The sequence below is a fragment of the Lichenostomus cassidix genome, chromosome 18, assembly GCF_008360975.1.
Source record: "Lichenostomus cassidix isolate B80296 chromosome 18, HeHo_3.0, whole genome shotgun sequence".
NCBI lineage: Eukaryota > Metazoa > Chordata > Aves > Passeriformes > Meliphagidae > Lichenostomus > Lichenostomus cassidix.
In genome coordinates, this window is record NC_139498.1 from 5,232,694 (window position 1) to 5,254,798 (window position 22,105).

General features: G+C 40.8%; 1 protein-coding gene across 3 annotated transcripts in view; it reads left to right on the forward strand.

Moving 5' to 3' along the window:
• The window catches only part of CA10 (carbonic anhydrase 10 (inactive)), a 164,528-nt gene that overhangs the window by 140,445 nt on the left and 1,978 nt on the right, over positions 1-22,105 (forward strand). For all 3 annotated transcript variants that reach the window (XM_085077613.1, XM_085077612.1, XM_085077614.1), the window contains exons 6-9: positions 11,379-11,474; positions 13,096-13,168; positions 18,315-18,469; positions 21,571-21,745. In XM_085077613.1, coding sequence (XP_084933739.1) covers positions 11,379-11,474; positions 13,096-13,168; positions 18,315-18,469; positions 21,571-21,745 — 499 coding nt within the window. The remainder of the gene's footprint in view (positions 1-11,378; positions 11,475-13,095; positions 13,169-18,314; positions 18,470-21,570; positions 21,746-22,105) is intronic.

The following is a 22,105-nucleotide window of genomic DNA, read 5'->3' on the forward strand; positions in this document are numbered from 1 at the left end:
TCTTACTGAATTTTGAATACTTCGCTATAAAGTACAGTATAAGAATGAAAGATGCTAAAAAAATCTGTTCCGCTCTAGTGTTCCTTACTAAAAAATTAGAAGTTCCAGAAAATATGATAAGAACATCAAATCATTAATCAAGAGTACAAATATAGAACTTTCACCTCCCCACTCACAGAGTATGAGCAGATTAAGCCTGTGCCTGTTCTACCAATCATCCTCTATGTTAAACTCAGTTCTTCTGGGGTTTTTTAAATATTTTTTTTTCCAAAATACTGTATGTACTTTGTGGTGCTTCTAAAAACACAGAAGAAACTTTTCTCAAAAATCACAGAATGCACAAGTTCAGTGCTCTAAAGTTGGGAAGTGGGAGCAGAAAAGCTGGTTGTGCTTCTCTCAGCTTGTTTGCCCCTACAGTCTTTTCTTGCCTCCCTCTCTGCTGTCTCGTCTGATCTGCCACAGAGAGAGATCAAACAGGCTGAATCAAACAAGTCAAAGTAATTCAGGAGGTTGGGGCTTTTGCTCAGCCACAACATCAGTTCTGCTGAATTGCAGCATCATTCTGTACATTTAGGTTGTGCATTAATGCTGCCCTCCTTGGATGATAAAATAGAATAATATTTTTATAACACAGTTAATGAAATATTTGGGATCTTTTATTTTTTTTCCTGAAATGTGTTGATTCTAATTATGCAACAACAGAGCTAAAAAATCAGAATGCAAAGACGCAGTTAACACAAAGAAAAGGTGAGGAACTGCAAACTGCCAGAGCACCTGAATTGATCCTTCTGTGCTTCCAGAACACTTGCAAGAGCCACCTGTGGCATCCCCAGAGTGGTTCAGGTGGCAGAGCAGCAGCACTACCCTTTCCACTGGGACAGCTCCTGGAAAAGCAGTGGCCTGGCCTCAGATATCCCCCAAGCCCTGAACCCACTGAGACAGGAGCCAGGGTGTATTTAAGGAGCATTTTGCCTCTCTAGGAGGTGCCCGGGGGGGATGGAGCAGCTGGATGGCAGTGCTGACCTTGGAAGGATGTCAGGTTTTGAGGAACAGGGAAAAACGGGTGAGAAAAGGACAGGGGAGAGGTTTGGTGGTCAAAAATGGGAATATTTGGGTGTGAATTTGGCAAGGAGCACAGCTGGGGTGGCACAGGCAGCATGAAGGGGAAGGCTGGAAAGGAGCAGAGCTCAGAGGGAAGCCAGCCCTGCTGGGCACAGACATGGCTTTGGTTCCATCTTCTCACCTGCTGACACTGACCAGGGCTGACAGGGGCAACAGGAGCCACATTTCAGTCTGTCCAATGAAGGTGGACAGCCTCAGCAATCCAGCCTGACTTGATAAAACAGCTGAGCTGAGTTGGAACTACAGGGGCAAAGCAGACAAATTGAAATTTGGACTGGAGCACCAGAGCCAACAGCAACTTCATATCGTGTGGTTGAGAGCTGTAATGCCCTGAAATACTAACAAATGCATTTTTACATCTCATCCTGAGAGTCTTAGAGATTTTTTCTCTGGAAATGTCCTAAAAATCTCAACCTTGATGTTCAGACTCACAATTGTTTTGAGCAAACCTATTCCCCTGGTGAGTTGCCCTCTTTTCTTCTGCAGCAAATTTCTTCTACTTGACTCCCAGTTCTGCACAAAGTGATTTATCAGAGAGATTGCATTTTTTTTTTTCCCCTTCTGGAAAGTGTCAGTTTCTGAGCAAGATCAAATAACCTTCTGCGCTTCAGTATTGACTAATTTTAATTATTAAAACCTTTCTCCCAGGAAAAACTCTTCATGCAGTTTGCTGAGAAACCAGCAATTTTTAATAGAATTCAGGGACTTCTTGAGGAGATCAGGGAACACTGGAGACAGAATTCTGAATTTCTACTGGGCTCACACGTCAACAACATTTTTTTTAAAGTAGGAAGAACCAGTTTTTTTTCTTTGCCTTCTTTCTGTGTGTTTCCCTTTAAACTTGACATAATGAGCTTTGCAAAGGCTACAGAAACAGGAGCACATCGTTTGTTATGCAGTAAAACTAAATATTATATATATATATTTAAATGAATTATACAGCTAAACACTTCCTTTGCATATATATTAAGCTTATAAAAATCAGAAATCAATCTTTTAAAAGGAATCCTGTCAGTGATATGCAGCCCCCCACTGACAGTTTCACATGGAATCCTTCCCTCACAACAACCTGGAAAATTGATATTGTTCAAGTGCCAATGAGAGAAATCAACAGCTCCATTCCCATTTGAATTTCTCCCATTTAAGTTCTCAGCTTTTCACATCATTGGCAGATAATTAGATGTTTTAGCAAGGTAATAGGATAATTACCCTGTTGCTCCACAACTCAAAAGTTCAAGACAGCACTGCCTGAATTTAGAGCACAGCACAGCTCTGCCTGCAGACACCACAGCCCAGCCTATCTCCCCTGCACAACAAACTGTTTACTGCAGGATAATGAAATGAAATACATGCTTAATGATGTAAGCTTGACAAAGCAATAAAGTCATAGAGAGAGTCAACATTATCTCCAATTAGGTGCCTCCTTTGGTTGAGGAATTCTGAGCATTACAGTTCAAAGAGCTGGATTTTTATCTGCAGTAATTTTCAGCTCCATTTCATCCGTGTGCTAAGAGAAAGGGTTTGGTTGGTGGTTTGTTTTTTCTGCTGTGCAAAAGCCATACCAGAGGATGTGGTACATAACAAAGGAATTAAATAAAGGAAGAGGTGGCAGGCACAGCACTAGGACTGACTGGAGGAAGTGCAGCTGGGAGAATTTGGGAATGGTAATTGCATGAGGGAAGAACAGACAAAACTCACAGGAGACATTGCTTGAGTGAAGCCATCATTGCACACCTGACAACAAGCAGCACAAAAGCAATGCCATTCCATCCCTGTGCACCTCCAGCCAGGAATATTGGCACGATTTTCTGGGATTGGCATCAATCCCAAGGGAACAGGGTTTTTACCACAGCCCAGCACTCCAGGCACACTGGGAGCACCCAGCCTGGGCAGAGCAGGGGCAGAAAAGAGTTTACTGCATGGACAAAACAAATGTCAAAGATTTCTAGTTGAATCACTGCCCAAATTCTCCTTTTCTAACTGCAGAAAGTCCAAAAAACTTAGAGTTGCTTCAAGAATTGAGCATTTTAGAGCATGGCATGTTCCCTGATCTTGTTTCATTAAGGGAAAAGATCTCTTTGGCATTTCAGGTATTTCCATTCCAGCATTTCCAGCATTTCAGCCGTATAAATTAACCTGCAAAATGAACACAGACTCTGTTGTCTAATATGGGAAAAAAAAAAAGTTTCGACTTCTGTTGTCTGATGGAGGAAGTTGGATTTGATAGAAATGCAGATGTGAGTTTCCTGCTGCCCCTTCCAGCACCATCACATCCCTGTCCTGCATCGTTCAGCAGGGTTTGCCAACACCCTGCTTCTCTCCCCAAAGCCTTCAGAGGAAGCTGAAGGGCTTACTGTACAAAGATAACTGGCTTAGTTCTGCTTCCTAAGGGTCACTTATCTTCCCCGCTGAGTTTAACACCACTCAAGTCATTCAGAAACAAGATAATTTTATAGTTGTCTGCCTTGAGCTGTGCTGTCTCATGCTCTTAGATAATCCATGTCCTCTTGTTTTCTTCCTGCTTGCTATTTCTCAACTTCAAATTTACCTATTAAATTGCAAACATGGAACTGCCTCTTATGCAATTTACATAAACAGCAAAAGGCACTTGCACTTCCCTTAGCTTTAAAACAAGCTTCCAGGATATTCTTACATAAAAACTAAAAAAAAAAAAACAACACTTCTGCCTGCAGGGCAGATCTGTGCCAACTTTTTGTGAGTCTTTGACTCTGCACCTCTGACAGGTGTTCGATTTCTCAGAACCATTTCTAAAAACTTGACTCTCATTTATCATCCCATCTACCACAGCATTAATATCCTAAAGGTCCTCTGACAATTCAATAAAGCATCATTCCAGAAATGCTTTTGGCTATTTTGAATCAAGCTGCACTTTCTCAAACTCTTCTGTGTTTGAACTCTCAATTTACATTCAAACAGGAACTTAACAACTGTTAGCAATTACATCCATTTAGGTTTTTTTCCTCCTCTCCTATCAGGCTTTAAAAGTTTTCCTGTTGCCATATTTCGAGGTGCTGGAAATCAGGTGGAAATTCCAGAGTCTCCTGCCAGAACTGTTTGTATTCTGATCTTTTTGCACCTTTTCTGGGCGACGTGTCACAGATTGCCATTGTGGTGGCTCAGTGACACAGACTGAGCTCCATAACATAACATAACAAACATAACATAACATAACATTCATTATGGAGATGCTTCTTACCTGGGAGAAGGGATCAGCCCCCTCCTGGCTACAACAGCCTCTCCAATGGACAAAACCAACAGATTCTTAAAATACATCCTCAATTTTATTCTGTGCTTTCCTCACATACACACATTCCTGGCCTTTTAAGAATATAAAATCCTCTGCTTCATTTAGTCCCAGAAAAATAACATTCTGAATTTAACAATATACTTCTATGCTCCAGAGAGCAGATTAAACGGCTGATTCCCTTATTTCTCCTTCTGGTTTGCAATCCTAACACCAACTTTTACTTGTTGGTTAACACTGGGTATATTAAACTTTATTTTTTCCTACTGGATGATGAAATGAGGACAAAAGGGCAAAGATCTAGATTTGCACTAGACCAAATTCTCTTTTTTTTTTGCTCATCCTTTGATTCTTCAGTCTGTGATGTGTCTCTGTCTGCCCTTGCCCGTCATGCCCAACCCCTGAACAGAACTGGAGATCCAGATGGTTCTTTGGCAAAGAGCACTGAGAGCTGTGGTGGGTTTTGGGGAAGGCTTGAGCTGCTAATTCCTCTCTCAGTGACCTGCTCTGGTGTCCTTTGGACTCTCAGGGCAAGGCAGGGAACAACAGAAATAGCATCAATCACTGCCTCCCCTCGTTTTTGACTTGCAGCAACCATTTTTCTGCTGCTCCCTGGGCTGATTGCTGAAGAAACAGAGAATTCTTGCAGAAATTCAGAGCTCCATTATGTAACTGAATCACCAAATGGAGCGTTTATACTGAGTTCATCATCGTGGTGTCTGAGCATCTGTTGTATTTAAAATGAGAAAACAATTTAAATGCAGTGCTCAGGCAGAGAATCCTGCACGAATCCAGAAATGATGATAGACTCATCTAATAGTGGGCTTTTATTCCTACATTACCCCTATTCTCTCTTAAGACACAACTTTTGTGGATGATGGATTGGGTCAGAGCCAAATTACAGCTCACAGTGAAACTCTGCATCAGCCAAGACATCATCAGCATTGAGCATGTGAGCCTCAGACTTCAGTTTGATCCTCACACAGAGCGAGTGGCACAGCAGTGCCATTTATTTGTATTTACCCAGCTCTCTCTCATCCTCTAACAGTGAGTGACAGGAGTGGGTGAGTGGCAGGGCAGCCAAAAATCCCCACCTTTGGAGCAGATGGCTCAGCAAGAGCTGCCCTGTCACAAACCCTGAGCCACCAGCAGCCCAGGAGCTTCTCTGCACCTCTGGGGCTCAGTTGGGATTTCTCCTTCCTTGCATTTCCTGCTGGGTGCAGAGGAGCTGAAATGGTTGTGACACTGGCAGCACTTCCAGCAGCATTTGGATGGCAGGAATCCATCACCTCTCACTTGTGGTTTTCCAGCCTATCACTTACTTCATTTATTTTGGTGCTGGCACAAAGGTGAAAGTCCTGAGAGTAAATTCTGAGGTATTCACAGCCAATCTGGTCTCTTTTGCCAGTAATTTATACTTTTTACTGTAGTCCTGGGGATGCTTAAGAGAAACATCAAGTTTTAAACATTATCTAAATTACTCTTGTTTCCTACTTGCAAATAAATTAAAGACTTAGGAAGGAAATCAGAATATATATAAATATTGAAGAGAAAGACTTCATCTTCTACATTTCATTAGGATAATTTTTTTTAATATATTTTCTAGCTGCAGTGGTTGCATATAAACAAGGAGTAGGGCTCTGTCAGCCTCAGCAGTGTGAGATCCCAGATCAGCAGCCCAAAAGGCATCTAGAAATAACTAGAGATAACTTCTTCAATCCTAAAGCAGGTTCAGGCAGATCCTTTTCTATATATATATATATTATTTATTCTTTTTTAGGAGCCACAATTCATGCTGAAAATAACACCCAGTGTTACTGAGCTACCAGGGAAGCCTGGGCAAGGCTCACTATTGAACACCTTTTATTGCAAGTTAGTTCTTGTTACCAACTGCTCTAATGGAGTGTTAGACACCAATCATGGCTACAGTGCTAATTCCAGACCTGCCATTATTGCTAATAAAGGAGATTTTTGCAGCCAAGTGTAGTTAACCCAACTGCCTTTCCACTTTGCTGCGTGATTATTGCATTTCTCTGCACAGCTGTCTGCTCAGAAGCAGGAGAAAAATGAGCTCCTCTCATGCATTCCTAGTCTTATTCTTCTAAGTAAAAAAGGATTTTAATGTTGTTTATTTATCTAGGATACAATTGCTGGCGTGTTGCTATAAATGTGGATGACAAGCCTTTCTATTAAACCAGTAGTTTATAGACATTTCTTTTGAATCAGAAAATAACTGTCAAAACCAGTAAAAACACAAAAAAAAGCACAAACCACATTTGTCAGCAGCAGCCTAAATAACCTCGGTTTTAATAAAGAGAACATCAAAAGAGTCAGAGGTAAAAAATTATTTCAAGCAACTGGTTTTTTTGCATTTCTCCTAAGTTTAACATAGCAAAGTTAATTTTTTTAACTGATTTTAATCTTGGAACTGCAATAGTTTGCTCAAATGCAAAGCAAACTGCAGGGAGTACAGGTGGTCATGTACAATTCATGTCACCAATTTATTACCAAAGCAAGAGCACCTCATGCTGTGGGCTCATAATGTAAAGAAAACCAGGGAAATCTGTGGATTAATTAATCAGGATGTGGATAAAACCACCCTAACATTGTGCGGTAGAGTACCCTGGGTGTGAGAATATGGGTTTGTTCTTCAAAGGGAAGAAAATTTCCCTGTGCCAGTGCCAGGGATTGGTCCAGGAAAACAAGAGAAATCAGGAGCACAGGTTCTGAGGAGCTGCTCCACGTTCTCACACCTTTCCTCAAAGCAGGAGGTACATTTAATTTCATTTAGGACAGATTTTAGAATAGTTTTGTCACACCAATAGCACAGCAATCTCATACCTGTTCATACCCACAAAATTAATGCCATAAATAACTCTTGGGTGATGAGACATCTCTGCTCTTTCCAAAGGGTTTTACAAGACCTGTAAGAGCAACTATATTTTAACACTGAAATAACTCTTTTTATTAATAGCTTTTAACTCAGTAAAATTATTTTCCTCACTGGGCACAACCATGCAGAAACTGCATTTCTTTTGCTGTTTTTATTAAACTTTGGAAAAACAAAAACGCCTAATTTTTTTCTCTTAATGATATCTTAGACACTTCTTGCAGGAGCTCTGAATCAAAACAACCATTTAACCTGTCTTCCTGAGCCATTTCATTTGCTTTTGTTGCCTGCTGTGCTGCAAACCTACTTTGTGCTTGCTCTCCATGAGATATCCCAACGTAATCCAAATATTCTGCTTACAGATGGGCTGTTCCCTGCTGCCATTTCCTTCATGCTTTAGCTCCCTTGTCATTTACAAATCAGAAATGTTTATGCACTCAATTACAACTCTTCAAGTGAGAATAAAGGGGATTCTATTACTCCCAAGAGGTTTATGGAAAAAGAAGTTCTGCAATGGACAGTCTGGAGAGGCTTAAAGTTCTGGTTGTGGTCTAATGTACATTCTTGGGTGATAGAATAAGGCCACATTTTGCTTTTTCAACAGCTAAAAGAGAGTAATTAATTTTAATTCTCTTCTTCTTCCTGCAGAATGGAACTTCTGTAGCTGGAGGAAAACAAAGGGCTATCAGTTGTTCTGTGGAAAATTAATCTTAAAAGGGGGAATCTTTCAGAGAAAATCAATGATTTATAACAAGTTTCTGTGTTGTGTTTGAGCCCTGAAACCCAAACTAGACTCAAAGGGTGCTTTCAGCATTGTAAATCTGCTCTTGTGATTTGCTTTGAATTCAGTGTCATCATTTGAAAAGTGAGATTTTCACATATGAGTGATTTTAGTTAGGTGTGGCTTCACCTTCATGGAAGATTCCAGTAATATTATATATAGACCATAAATTCACAGGTACTTCAGGCAACTTAAAGAAATTATTCTCAAAGGGAATTTAATAGGGAATTTAATAAGGGATTAAATTTTTAATCCTGTTGTATTCTGTGTTTAAGACACTTTTATTCACTTGTGTCTTGCTAAATTAGTCTGTGTCATATGAGAAGCTTTGAAAATGATGTCTCCTTAGATGGTCAACCTTTTCTTTAAAAAAAGATAAACCTGAATAAAATTAATTTCACCATGGTACCATGGAAACAGCTTTAAAATTAATTTGGGTGCAGGAAGGAAGGATACAACCCCAACACAGAAAAAACAGCAGGTTTGAGAAGAAAAAAAGAAATCTCTTCATTCAGCACTGAGATCTTTGTTTGGGACAAATATCCTGTATGTGGCTGTATATACTTTAGAGGTTTTATTTCCATAAGTCACATCAGTCAGAACAAGATTTGGTGTTCATTCAGGGCTCCCATGGCTGGGAGGAGAATTTGGCCCTTGCTTTTCCCCATTCCTGCACTCAGCATCTTGCTTTGTTATATAAAATGAGTTTATCTAATTCCTTGTTATTCTGGGACTCTGTACAGAAGGAGGTCTAGTCTAAAGCAGATTTCATCACTTATTTCCTTGATAATTCACAAGTTGGTTGGGCTGCCAGAGTGAAGAGTTGGACATAAAAAGAAAAATATGTGACTAAGCCTAAAAATTTCAGTGAGTTCAGAGTCCCCAGACCTGTGATGTTATCAGAGCTCAGTGGTACCACAAAGTGATGAGTAATGAGCATTACAGCCTCGGTGTGCTGTGCAGTAAATGCTCTCATTAATTCTTTACAAGACCTTCATTTGTTCTACTTTCTGCCTGGCAGAATTTGGTGGAGGACTCCATTGGCTCCTTTGACATTTTTACTTTTTCACTGCAGTTCAGTTTGTTTGCTTGCCTTGAAAACTGCCAGCTGGGTGGACTGCAAAAATACCCAACCAATAGTTCCCAATTGAGACAGGACAAAAAAAATTGAAATTAACACATCATGGGAGTACTTCTGACCACCACCTTATTTTGTTGGTCTGTGAACTGTTGGCTGCAAATAGTAAAAATCACCAAACACCAAAAATCTTCCAATCTTACTAATGCAAATGTTCTCTTTCAGAATTTCCAGTACCCCTTTTTACATCAATGTCCAAGCATTGGACTAAAACAGCATCACAAAGGGATTTGGGGAGTGGTGAGAGGACAATGCTCGGGGGACTTTTATACAAAGCTTCCAAGATCAGATTCTGAGTAATTTACTTACAAGAAGAATACATTTTGCAGTCGGAGCAGAGTGTGGGAAATAGAACTGTTGGAAGAGATCATTTATTTCTCTCCTTATCACGGTCTGAGATAATAATGGTGTGGGTCACACATAACTTGGGATGCTGTTACAGTTCAGAGCAGCACATGGATTGGTGAGCATGGGTGGCAAAGTGAGGTTTGCTCTGTGTGACTCAGTTGTGCACTGCAGATCCTGTAGGGACATCATTCCTGCAGAAAAATCCTCCCAACTGTGCTTCACTGCTGAATAACCAGAGCTCACATTCATCCTAAAGACAAAGTCACCAATGCAGGCACTAAATCCTGTTTTAGAGAGGTTTAGGTTTTTGGTTTTTTTCCCTTATTATCAACTTGGACAGCACATTAAAACAACATTTCCCTACTGGCAATCTTAGTCTTGGACCATTTGTATAGTTACAGAGATTACCAGGTATAAACCAAGTTAATACTGATCTCATTCACAGCAAGTTCAGAAATTTATCTGGACAGCCTTTAGAATTATCAGCACGTGAAAGACAGAGCTGATTTTTAAATGTGAACATCAGGCTGCTGCAATTCTGACAATGCCAGAACAAAAACCTTCCTTTCCTAATTGACATCTGAAAACTAAGAAAGATCTTCAGGCTAAATAAAGCTGACTAGCCTTTCATCTGTTCAGAAGTACTTAAGTGCCACAGCAGTTCATTAACTTTGTTCATCTTTTCTTTTAAAAAAAAAAAGCTACAAATTGCAATGTAAATGGTAACAGTGTCTAGTGATTGAAGACAAATCAAATATCAAGCTTGTGGGTAAGACATTTATATAGGCAAGGAGAGAGAAGAACTGTGCCTTCATAATTTAAAAGTTCCAGCAACTCCTAAAGCTAAAAAGCAGAAGGGAAGCTGCAGGAGCTAAGGAGAGCCTGGCTAACAGTAATACACTAAGTGCTGTGTTACTACAGTGACTGCAGGAGCCTTTGTAACCAAGTTTGCAGAACCTGGGGCCAGGGAATAGCAGTATCTTGAATGGTGCCAGTGCTGGTTCTAACAGCTCCAAACCCATATCCCATATGTTTCTGCATCTATTTCAACCCCTGCCTGCTCTGTGCTTGGCTGGAGGCTGCAGAGTGCAGATCACTTGGTGCCCATGGCAAGGGCTGCTGGAGCAGGGAAAGGATGTCAGCCCTGCAGTGCAATCCCTGCTGGATGGGGGGAATTCACTGCCTGGAAATTCAGGGGAAAACACGCTGGGGCTGTGCCAGCTGGAGTCAGATAGGGACTGAAGTTATTAAAACCACAGCCCTGCTCCAAAGTGCCCAAAGCAGAGGTGGGATCCTGATCCAAACTGGGGGTGTGTGGGGAGGGATTTGCCCCTGGTTAATTGTAATCCTTCCTTCACCCTTTTCCCAGTTCAGCTGTTGATAGCCATGGTTAATAAGCAGTTATTGAAGGGCCTTCCAGGTGCATTTAGGGCAGAGAAAGCCCACTCGAGGGGATACACCCATAATGGACAACAGGTCATGAGTTTTCCATACTTTGTAAGTTCTCTCTGTTTGCATATCGAGCTTTAATCTTCCAATTACAGCTTCAGGTAATGAAGTCAATTACTCCAAGTTTGCCTCTCAAAAATTCACTGTTTGCCTCCCAAAAATTCACTTACATATTATTACAATTACATATCTAGGGGCCTGAGACAATAAGGTGCCCTTGGATTTTGAGCTTAGAGGAATTGTTTTGTCTAAAAATGCTGAGAACAGGAGCTTTAGCACCTTATATGGAGTCCAGAGTTGTACACTAAAATTACAGATACTTGTAAAATACAGAAGCTAAAATCCTAAGGCATCAGTTGTAATCCTTCCCTCCACTCTTTTCCAGGTTCAGCTGATCCACTATAACCACGAGCTGTACACAAATGTCACAGAAGCTGCAAAGAGTCCTAATGGGTTGGTGGTAGTTTCCATATTTATGAAAGTAAGTATTCAGCACTACACATTCCTAATATGCAGACAGCAAACTTTTCCCTGAGCTGTAAATGGAGGAGTTGGGCTCCTCATGATGTTCCAGCAATGCCCAGAGGCTCTGATGTGGAATCCAGAGATAGCTTCATCCTGACCTGAGCACAGCATCTCTGCTCCAAAGCTTTTACAAGAGAAGGGAAGCTAAAAGGGATAAGGGAGGGTGGAAAAAAAAAACTAATGTCAGAAACATCACTTGTAACACATTAATGGCTGTGACAGAAGTTACTAGCCTTGCAGATTTAGTGTTTCTTCATTAAATTTATCCATTCAGTCTCTCCTGGTGGGTTGAGGCCCTGGGAAAGAGGGCATGTCATGCTGATGTGTCAAAGGCAGCAAAATCCGTTTTGCTCACAGTGTTATTTAAAACATCCTGAACTATCAAAACTGAAAGATCATTAAAAGTATAACTTCTAATACCTTCCATTTCCCAGAGCTGCAAAGACATGTGAATATTTTATTTAGTCTTTATCCTGTTGCAGTCCAGGTGCATAGTTAGGTCTATAATTTATAGTGATGCAGCACTGAACTCAAGATTTCATGGTTTTCTCAAGCCTTTAACTACAGTGGAGAAACCTTTTCTCTCATTTTGTATGAGAGAAATTGTATGTATTTCTCCCCTTTAAATGTTGTCAATATTCTGCCATTATGTATCTCTGTTTTATCAGTTTAAAAAGTGTGTATTTCTGAGCAGTGCTGAAAATTCACCTCATCATACCTTAGGTATGGGAGATCTTCTAGTTCCCCTTAGTAGTCTAATCCCATTTCATAAAGCTCCTAACACAGCATTAACCTCAGAATTAAAATATGCACTTCACAGAGCATAGTGAATAATTAGATATAAAAGGGCACTTTTCACACAGGTCTAATATTAAAGAAAGATATTTAGGCTTTTAGGCTACCTTTTTTTTTTGTTCCCCAACCAAAAATTATTGCATTATGACCCAACAATCTGACTAGAATTCATGAAAAAGGGAAAAATTAAGAGCAGACAGAGGGGATATTGTCAGTATATTTAGAAATACCTGCATGGAGGTGTCAAAGGCTGGACCAGGTGCTGCTGAGCAACAGGAAAGAGGCAACAAGGGGGCAGAAACTGAAACATGGGAAGTTCCACCTGGACATGAGGTGTTACCTCCTGTGTTACCCAGACTTAAACCAGAGGAAGAGAACTTCTATTTGCAATTAAAATACCCTGCTTCCAGGAAATTGTCAATAAATAAAATAATAGGATACTAATGAAAATCCTGCCTAGTTATATCAACCACCTGCAAATCCCATCACAGCTGTTGGAGAAGAAACCTGTGCTCACTATTTTGTTCAGGCATTAATTTATGCTCACCCTCCTCTCCCATTCCCTGTTTTATATTTATTTTACCAAGTTTCTATCAAGCTTCATTAGAAAAAAAACTAAGTAATCATTTCCTTCTCCCACAACAGTGAAAAAAAGGCAGAACCCAGTTGGAGGAGTATCAGGAGAGAGAGGGAGCGTGTGTGTGCACACGTGGAGGAGCTGCAGTTCTGGCAAGGAAATGTTTGTGAGAAGATTCTGACCTTGTGCATTTTCTCTTCTGTAGGTATCTGAGTCATCAAATCCATTTCTAAATCGTATGCTTAACAGAGACACCATAACGAGAATAACGTATAAGAGTAAGTTTCTTTTCATTTCCTCTGGTAACAGCTGTGTGCTTTCAGTGTCAAACAACACATTTAGGGATCCTGAAACAAGAGGCACCTCGTTAGGGGCAGAAATTCCAGGTTTGCATCACCAGCAACTCTGCAGGATAAATCCAGGGAGGTGAAAAATCTCCTTAGGTCATCACTTTATCAAATGAATTTTAAACTTCAAAGTCTGTTTTATGTCTGAAGGTGCAACAGATTAATGAAATTGTATTTGACACATGTATATACTGTAGTCACACAGAATGCTCAGGAGAAAGTGCCTATTGTTAGCAATGAAAGGGACATGTGGAGCAGGCTGGATTAGATCAGATCAGTGTGTGTCAGGATGCTGCACCATTCACTGGATTTAGTATTCATCACTGTTTTCTTTTGGTACAGAAAAGTTACAGAATTCCTATTCAACTATTGCTGCATTTAACAGATACAGAAAGAGGTCATTAACACAGCTAGTGTGTTTGTTGCATTGACATTTGGAAAGCCTTGAACTGATGATCCTCAGTAATTCCATGTTTGTTTATTGACCTTGTGGAAAACTGCCGCTTAATTAAGATGATGCAGATAAAGTAATGAAAAAAATATATAACAAATTAAACCTCTTCACCTAAAATATATAACAAATTAAACCTCTTCACCTGAGAACTCGTTTCCTTTTTCAAATATTCCAAGCTGCCTTGAAGTTCTAAGTTCAACACCAGAATTTAACTTCCAGAAAGTACACAGCAAACAAAAACCAAATAGTTCCTTCTCCTCTCCTGCAACACACACACCTTCCACCCCACTGATGTTTCTCTGATTTTACCTGACAGTTAACAAATCTCATTACATCTTTGTAATTAGAGGCTTCCAGAATGATAAAACTCAGTTCTCTACAATACCTATGGAACAGGAGGTGACAGAGAGTTCTCCTCAGAACATCTTTTCCACATAATTCTATAGGTATTAAATGCCACCTTCTCTGTGTGGAAGAAGCAGATCAGCCCCATTTTTAAACTGCTTGTCCTGATGCCTTGCAAAAATTCTGTAAGAACTTCCTGCCTGCCCCTGCTGCTGCAGCACCCTGGAGAAGGGAAATTCATGTAAAGGTTGTGTTTGCTTTTTCCAGCTCTTTTACCCACAAATTCCATGTTCCTAGCTCCTGTCTGGGGACCAGCCAGGTGTTCTCCCACGGAGCCACACCTTCCCAATACCAAATATTTCATTTTTATGCTGCATTTACCGTGGGAACTCTCCTCTCTGGAGCTGTCAGCATCCCACAACCTCCACTGCTTGTTTTGTCTCCTTAGAATGGAAACCCAATTCCAATCACACCTCATTTGGGCTCACTAAATGAAATTTCCCATGAAAATGAAAGCACAAAACACAGGCTGCAAAAGCAGTGATTAACAGAATTTCTTTAATTTGTAACCACTCTTTTCCCTAAGTTTATCTGTTCAAATTAAACCCCTGGCAGACACAATGCACATAATATTCCACAGGGCACTGGGCTACTTACTGTAGTAACAAGTATTGACTGGGAATTTTTAGTGTAAATTGGGAACGTGAAAGTGTTATTGAAAGTAATTTTGCAGTTGTCTTGCATGATGGATTATAGCATCATTGCTGAAAACTAATTTTACCTCTTACACTGCGAGCATTTCTGGTGTGCCTTTAGCAGCTGGAGTTTTTCAGCCTCTGCTTTAGGCTCCACTCCTGAAGTCAATACTCAGCACGGTGCTGACAAAATGCCCAAGCCCAGAGTGCTCAAGAGGAGAGTGGAGGGAATGATAAATGAAGCACTGGTTCAGAGTCTGGACAGTTCAAAACATAAATAATTTTATTTTTTTTTTAAAGAACAGAAAGAAAATTAAGAGCTGTCTCTGCCGCTGCGTGAAATTTCCACGGGCAAAATGCATTAAAAGGGAAATTTCTACTCTTAGATATTAATGGCTGCAGTGGAGTAAAGTGGACCCCAAGGAATTTTTAAGGAGATTTTAAATGCTTATTTTATTCTGTTATCACAGCCCAAAGAATCGACTGTGAGCAAGTTGAAACAAGGGTTCTTTCAAGCAGGCTTTAGTCAGAAGCTGTGTGGGTATCTTGAAAGAAAAACTGCTTTATTATTCCTCTTCAAGTGTGCCATTTGAGGGGAGAAGTCAGTTTTCTTTCAAAACAGCCATGCTACATGAGCTTTCACTCAGTGTTTGCTTAACACTGGAGAAAAGGTAACTTTCTAGAGTCACAAAATTCCACATGAAAAGTTGGTCTTATCACTGTCTGGTGAGCAGAGGAACTGAGAATTTCTGTGTTCCTTACTCTGTGAATCTAACCTGGATCCTTTTCTGGATTATCATGATATGAACTTTAAAATCAAAGATACCTTCCTTCACTCAGCAAACAATATTCACCATAAAAGCATTATTATAAAGAGAACATAAACAATTCATTGGGAAAGCTGACCCCACACGTCTATTACAAACCTAGGGATAAAAAGATTTCCATCATTTCCTAAGTCAATTGTCAGAGTCGAGGCCTTTATGTAAATGAATGCGAAATCTAATGAAATCTAATTTGTAGAGAGAAGAGTTCACGAGTTCAGAAATCACCCTAAGGCACCAGCAGCTCGAGAGAAACAGATTGTGGAAGGAATAAATGTGGATGGGAATGATGCTGAGGATCCAGGAAGGGCTGGATGGCTTTAGGAAAGGAAGTTTGTCCCTGGCAGGAGATCACACGTGGTGCTTTTGAGCATTTTAAATGCCATGTTTGCAGGAAATGCAAGGCCAGACTTTGCAGTTTGGTATTAATGCCAACACACCAGGGCTGCTTCAGCTCCAGAATGGGAAATTCATCAAGATGTGGGGAAAGGGCAGAGCTGTTTGTGGGGAAAATGTGGATAACCAAATCTTTATTGAGTAGTCTTTTCTCATGGAGTCATCTGACTGCCCATGGGAATATAACCCATATATAGGCATTAATAAATACTGTTTTTTCTTGGACAAAGTCTTACTCCATTCACTCCTATCTTCCACTTTTCCTGAAGTGATATTTTCCTCCAGCTTCCCATATCAATATCCCCCATCTGTATTAATCCTCAGCTAGCTTCCCATCTCCTAGCAAACATTTCAGGGCAAATTCTACCTGGTTGAAATCATTTCAGCCCAGCTGCAGCCAATATGGCTGTGAGAAAGCAGATTTGGTCCTTAGGGATCTCCTCTGCCTGACTCTGTGCCACTTGGAGCTAAACACACCACTCTCCATGGCTCATAAATAATGAGCAGAATGTTCATGGGGGAAAGGGAGGAGTGTGTGGTGACTCATTGAAAACAGGCACTGGCATGAAAAAAAAATGCATTAGCTCTCTCCTCTGATGCAATTCTAGCAAAATTACCAGTGCACTGCAAATCATGTTTTTAATGAATAGGACAGAGGTGTATTCAGTCATCTCTACCTGTTCAAATTTAACTGCGTTTTGACTCTGTTTTCACACTTCTGTCTGGAAAATTTGGGTTTAGAAGGAGGCTGTCACAGGCCAGGGGCCACTGAAGGCTGGGCATGTTCAAAAAGGTGACAGTCAGCCACCACCAGACACTGATGGCACTTTGCCCTCTGCTTGAGGATCCTCCAGCAGGACAACCTCCCTGGCTCCAGCTGCAGGAACAGGGCACAGGGCTCTGTTTCTGACAAACTCGAGAGGACCTGCCAAGATTTGATTTTGTAAAACAACAAACACATTTAAAATCTGAAATAGCAGCAAGGCCCTGGTCAATGAGGCGTGAACATTACACTCTCACCTTGACACTTTAACTGATGCTGTAGCTGCCAACATTTCTGCCCCAAACCCTGTACCGTGTTGGTTGTGCTCTGTTCAAATAAAAAACAAGGTCACATTTGCTCTGCATGTGTTCTTTGATTTTCTCTTGCCCAAGACAATAGTCTGCAGCCCTTCTTTTTTTTTCCCCACTAGATTGTATGAGACAAGTCTTTTGCTCATCTAAGTTTTGTCCTTCAGCTACAATATGTTAAATTCAAGTTAAATTACTCCTTTCTTTTTTAGCTCTTACACACTTCCTTGATCATTTGGATGTCTCTGCCAATCAAGGCCAGCTCGTGTTGAGCACTGAAAGGGAGAGCACAGCTCGATGTGCACTTTGCCTTGCCTGCATTTTAATATTCCCCCTGCAAACTGGAGAGGGGAAGGGTGGCAAAGAGATCTCACAACATCACAGCTCAGAACCACCCCAGCTTCCTCTGAGACACACACGGGCAGCAGTGTATCAGTAATAAAACATGTTTATCCCTGAGTGGATGAACTCCTACAGCCCAAGATTTGGCAGGAAAAGCTGAGTTTTAGTTCCTACAGCACTGCCAAAAGTACTGCAGGGCCAGCATTACCTAAGGGAAATAGTTCAGGTAACACAGAGCAGGCTGAGGAATTCTGATGAATTCTGATGAATTTTGAAAGACATAACCACATCTCATTATGCATTGGTCCATATGCACAGAGTGAATTTTTCTCAGAGGAATACACCTCATTAATTCCCAGGGAGCTCACAATAAAGACAGAGACCCTGGTGCTGCTTTCCACCCCGGGTTCAGATTTCTGGGGGAGCTGGCACTGCACCCACCCTGGCACTGCACCCACCCTGCTGAGCACATGAAGAGCCAGGAGTCTCATGGAGCAGCTTTATTACCATCCATTAACTGCAGCTTCCTCCTGTGCAGTGAAGTTTTAATTCTCTTGGCATTCCCGAGGCTTTGTTGAGCAAAAATTGTTCATCACTCCAAAAGATGGGAAGTCAGCATTCTCTGCTGCATCTCCATCAGTAACTGCAGCACCAAAGAGCTTTTGGCTGCAGTTCCTAAAGGAGGTTCAGAGTTTCCCTGGGTTGCTCAGCTCTCAGGGTGGGAATGGGAAGCTCAGAGCAGTTCCACCCAGCAGGGTCAGGGATGGTTTGTGTTGCTTGTTCTTGTCTAAACTGCTGGGGCATCCAAAAATGTGCATTTGTTAAACTTCATTCTTTGGTAGAACTGAACACCATGTTCTGGAATTGGAAGACATAAAAAGGGTGGTGTATTTACATACTTATTTTAATTTTTTTTTTTACCTGATTTGTTTTCCTCCTTTCTTCTCCAGATGATGCATACTTACTACAGGGGCTTAATATTGAGGAACTTTATCCAGAGACATCTAGTTTCATTACATATGATGGGTCAATGACAATCCCACCCTGCTATGAAACAGCAAGCTGGATAATAATGAACAAACCTGTCTACATAACAAGGATGCAGGTAAAAGAATTTACAACTTGCTCAAGCTAGGAGAGGTACAAAATAATATTTTAAATGCAATATTTATAGCTTGATATAAAAAAATCAGATTCAGCTCTTTTGATGTGGGGATCTCTGCATGCAATTTATACAGTTTGCAAAAGCACTGAAGGGGTTTTTTTTTTGTCAAAATAAAAATATTAGCTGTTTAGAGCTCCATCAGTATCTAATCACACACTCTTTGAGGGGAACCCTTTTTTTAGGGGGGTTTGAACCAAGTGGTTTCCAGCAGTCTCTTCAAAGCTGAATTTTTCTGTGATGCCGTGAACAGTTATTTGGGGACTCTAAAACAAGTCCAGCAGTGTTGTACAAACGTAACTGAGGTTATTAAGGATAACAGAGGCTATTCCTAGGTCTTAAATAATAATAAATATGTGTTGATAGCACATTAATGTGACAGAGATACAGTATCTGCAGCCCTCTGGAAATAAAATTAGCTGGTGCTTTCTGGCATAGAACAAAATTACAGGATACACACCACAAATACCTTTGGAAAAGATCAGTTTGACATTTTGAAGCCCCTCTTAGAGAGAAGGAGGACAAATTAGGCAAGAGAAAACACAATCTCACAGTCAAAATGAAGCTGCTGAGGAAAGAATGGGAAAAGTCTCAAAAACCACATTTCTGTACAACTCACAGTCCTAGGCCTGGCATCAGAAAAGAGAAAATTTAACACCAATTGCCCTCTTCTCCAGAGTTTCCATCAGTGAGCTGTGAGCTGAACTAAACCCTCCTCTCCTGTGTGTGGAACCCCAAGGAATACTTGAACCACCATCTGCCTGCCCCAAGCAGGCAGCAGGAGCAATCTGGCCTGAGAAATGAAATGAGGAACAATAAAACAACCCTAAATATCGCTCTGGGATTTAAAATCATATTAACATTGTAAATAAGATGACTTTAAAAAGCCTGAGATGTTTTATTTTTGTGATATTCCTTCTGTCCAGTTTAGTCTGGGGGCAGAGAAAGCAATTTGTTTCTTTTCTAAATGGGTGATTTGGGAGAATGACACAGCTGAGCATGGGCAAACGTGCTGAATATTGGGAACTTTTCAAACACAGGACCTGAATATTTTCCTACAAGCAACATTTTTAGGGACAACAGTAATGTACAAAACAAGGATTAGAATATTTCTGGACTCTGTGCTACTACATATGGGCTATAAGCTCATGATACTTACTCCTTGTCATGCTTTGATGGTTACTCACATCCTTCATTGTTAGTTAGTTATATCCTCCATTATTAGTGCTGCTAATGGATTTTGAGGAATACTTACTAATTACATTGTGTATCAGACTGAAAAAGCAATGCCTAGCTCAAGTTTTCCCTGGAAGCTGTTAAAGATTCCCAGTAGATAAAACTCAGCTGCTGGTTTCCCCATAAAATACCATAAACAAACCTTTTAAAACTGTACACTGACACAGAAAATACATTCTTTTTATCATTTTAAACTGACCTGTTGAGGATTTCTGGTTTGTAATTTGCAACTTTCTTTCCCCTCTCTGGTTTTGGTTGACTTGGATCATTAAGAGTCACAGTGTCACCACAAGAGCCACTTCTGCCAAGCAGTGCTGGCTGCACAGGACCATCCAGTAATTCCCTCTGTGCTGGGAAACCATCCCAAAAGGAGGCCAGAGCCTGCTGTAGGAACACTCACAGGCACAGCCCAGGCAGGATCCTGACAGCCCTGTCAGCAGGGAGAGCCTCTCCCTTTGGAACAGCATTCATTTCACAGCTCCAGCAGCATCACTGTCACTTTGCCTTCCCATCCTGCCTGCCCTGCCTGCTGCTGGAGCAGCACCACCCAGAGCTGTGGCTCCTCACTGAGAGCTGCACTGATGGCTACAAAGCTCAGGAAATTAGCTCTTGTCACTCATCAAGTTCATTTGCTTGGCACCAGCTGCTGCCATGCAGTGCTGCAGATCCCACTTGGTCCCTGCTCAGCCAAGGACTCTGCTGCTGGATGGGGTTTTTTTTGCCTCTTTTTCTTTTATATGTATTTGTAACCTTCCCAGTACTTTTCCCTACCTTTCCCCCAGCTAGAAAAACCAAAGCCATTGCAGAGCTCCAAGCCCTGGGAAGCACAAGGCTCCTCTCCTGTCTTGGTTCTTCCTGGGAACCAAGGTGGAGAACAAAATCTTCAAGACAAACTGTCATCAACAAGTCCAACTAGTAACAGGGCTGGGAGGCTCCAGAGAAGGGGCTTGACCTGGGGGGAATTGCATCACCACTTGTCCACCAAATTGATAAAAAAATCAATTATGCTGATTTCCTCAAACCTATCCAACTGTATTCACCCCTCTGGGGGTTTGGCTTTTGTGGATATTCTTCCAGAACTGCCCCTGGAGCTCCAAGGAAGATCCACTTTTGTGTTACCTCCTTTACTAAAATCATCTGGAGTTTCATTTCTAGGCTAAAAAAGGTAGCACCACCTCAGTGCTGTTTCCATTTGCTCCCCAAAAAACTGGTTATTCTCATTTAAAGTGGGGCTCAGACAAGGAAGGGTTTTAAGTTAACTCTTTCTGCCTACAAACCACTGAAATTCTGGTTTACTTCCATTTATTAACTAATCCATTTAACAGTCTTGTGTGTTGTTTACTTACAGGAAAGTCCTGTACTAAAAGTTTCAAGTTTTCCCTGGAAGCTGTGAAAGACTTCTAGTACATAAAACCCAGCTACTCGATTTCCCCATAAAATGTCATAAACAAACCTTTTAAACTGTACACTGACATGGAAAATACTTTCTTGTTATAATTTTAACTTAAGTATTGAGTACTTCTGGTTTGTAATTTACAACTTTCTTTCCCCTCTCTGGTTTTGGTTGACTTGAGTTATTAAGAGTTGCACAGTCACCAGAAGAGCCTTTACTTGCGTTTATTAACTAATCAATTTAATAGTGTTGTATATTGTTTACTTAAAGGCAAGTAAGTACTAAAAGAAACCCTTTTTTGTGTGTGTTTATTAAAAACTTCCATTTAATAACTAATCAATTTAACAGCGTTGTGTGTTGTTTACTTACAGGAAAGCCCAGTACTAAAACCCCCTTTTTTTTTTGGTGTTTATAGATGCATTCTTTACGACTGCTAAGCCAGAATCAGCCATCACAGATATTTCTGAGCATGAGTGACAATTTCAGACCAGTCCAGCCTCTCAACAATCGATGTATCCGAACCAACATCAACTTTAGTTTACAGGGAAAAGATTGTCCAAACAATAGAGCACAGAAACTACAGTATAGAGGTAAGTTCCACCTCCAGGATAATCCTTTCTGTGCTTGCACTGAGCTCTTTTCTTCAAGAAATCCAAGGGCACAATGAAGCACAAAAATAAAACCACATAAAACTCCAGATCTGGGGAATAACAGTGACAAATGTCACACATTTGGAATAGATGAGGGAATGCACAGGAAAAGCATGACAAAAAACCAGCCTGGGACACCTGATATGTTTTTAGAAGTAAGTAGGACAGGCTCTTGATTTTCTAGCTTCACTTAAAAGTTTTCTCACCTTGCAGAGTGCATTTTGCTCTGGTTTGCTCTCCCACAAAGGGGGATGAGCTGACCTTGATGACAGTTGATCTCAAACAAAATTAATAATCGAT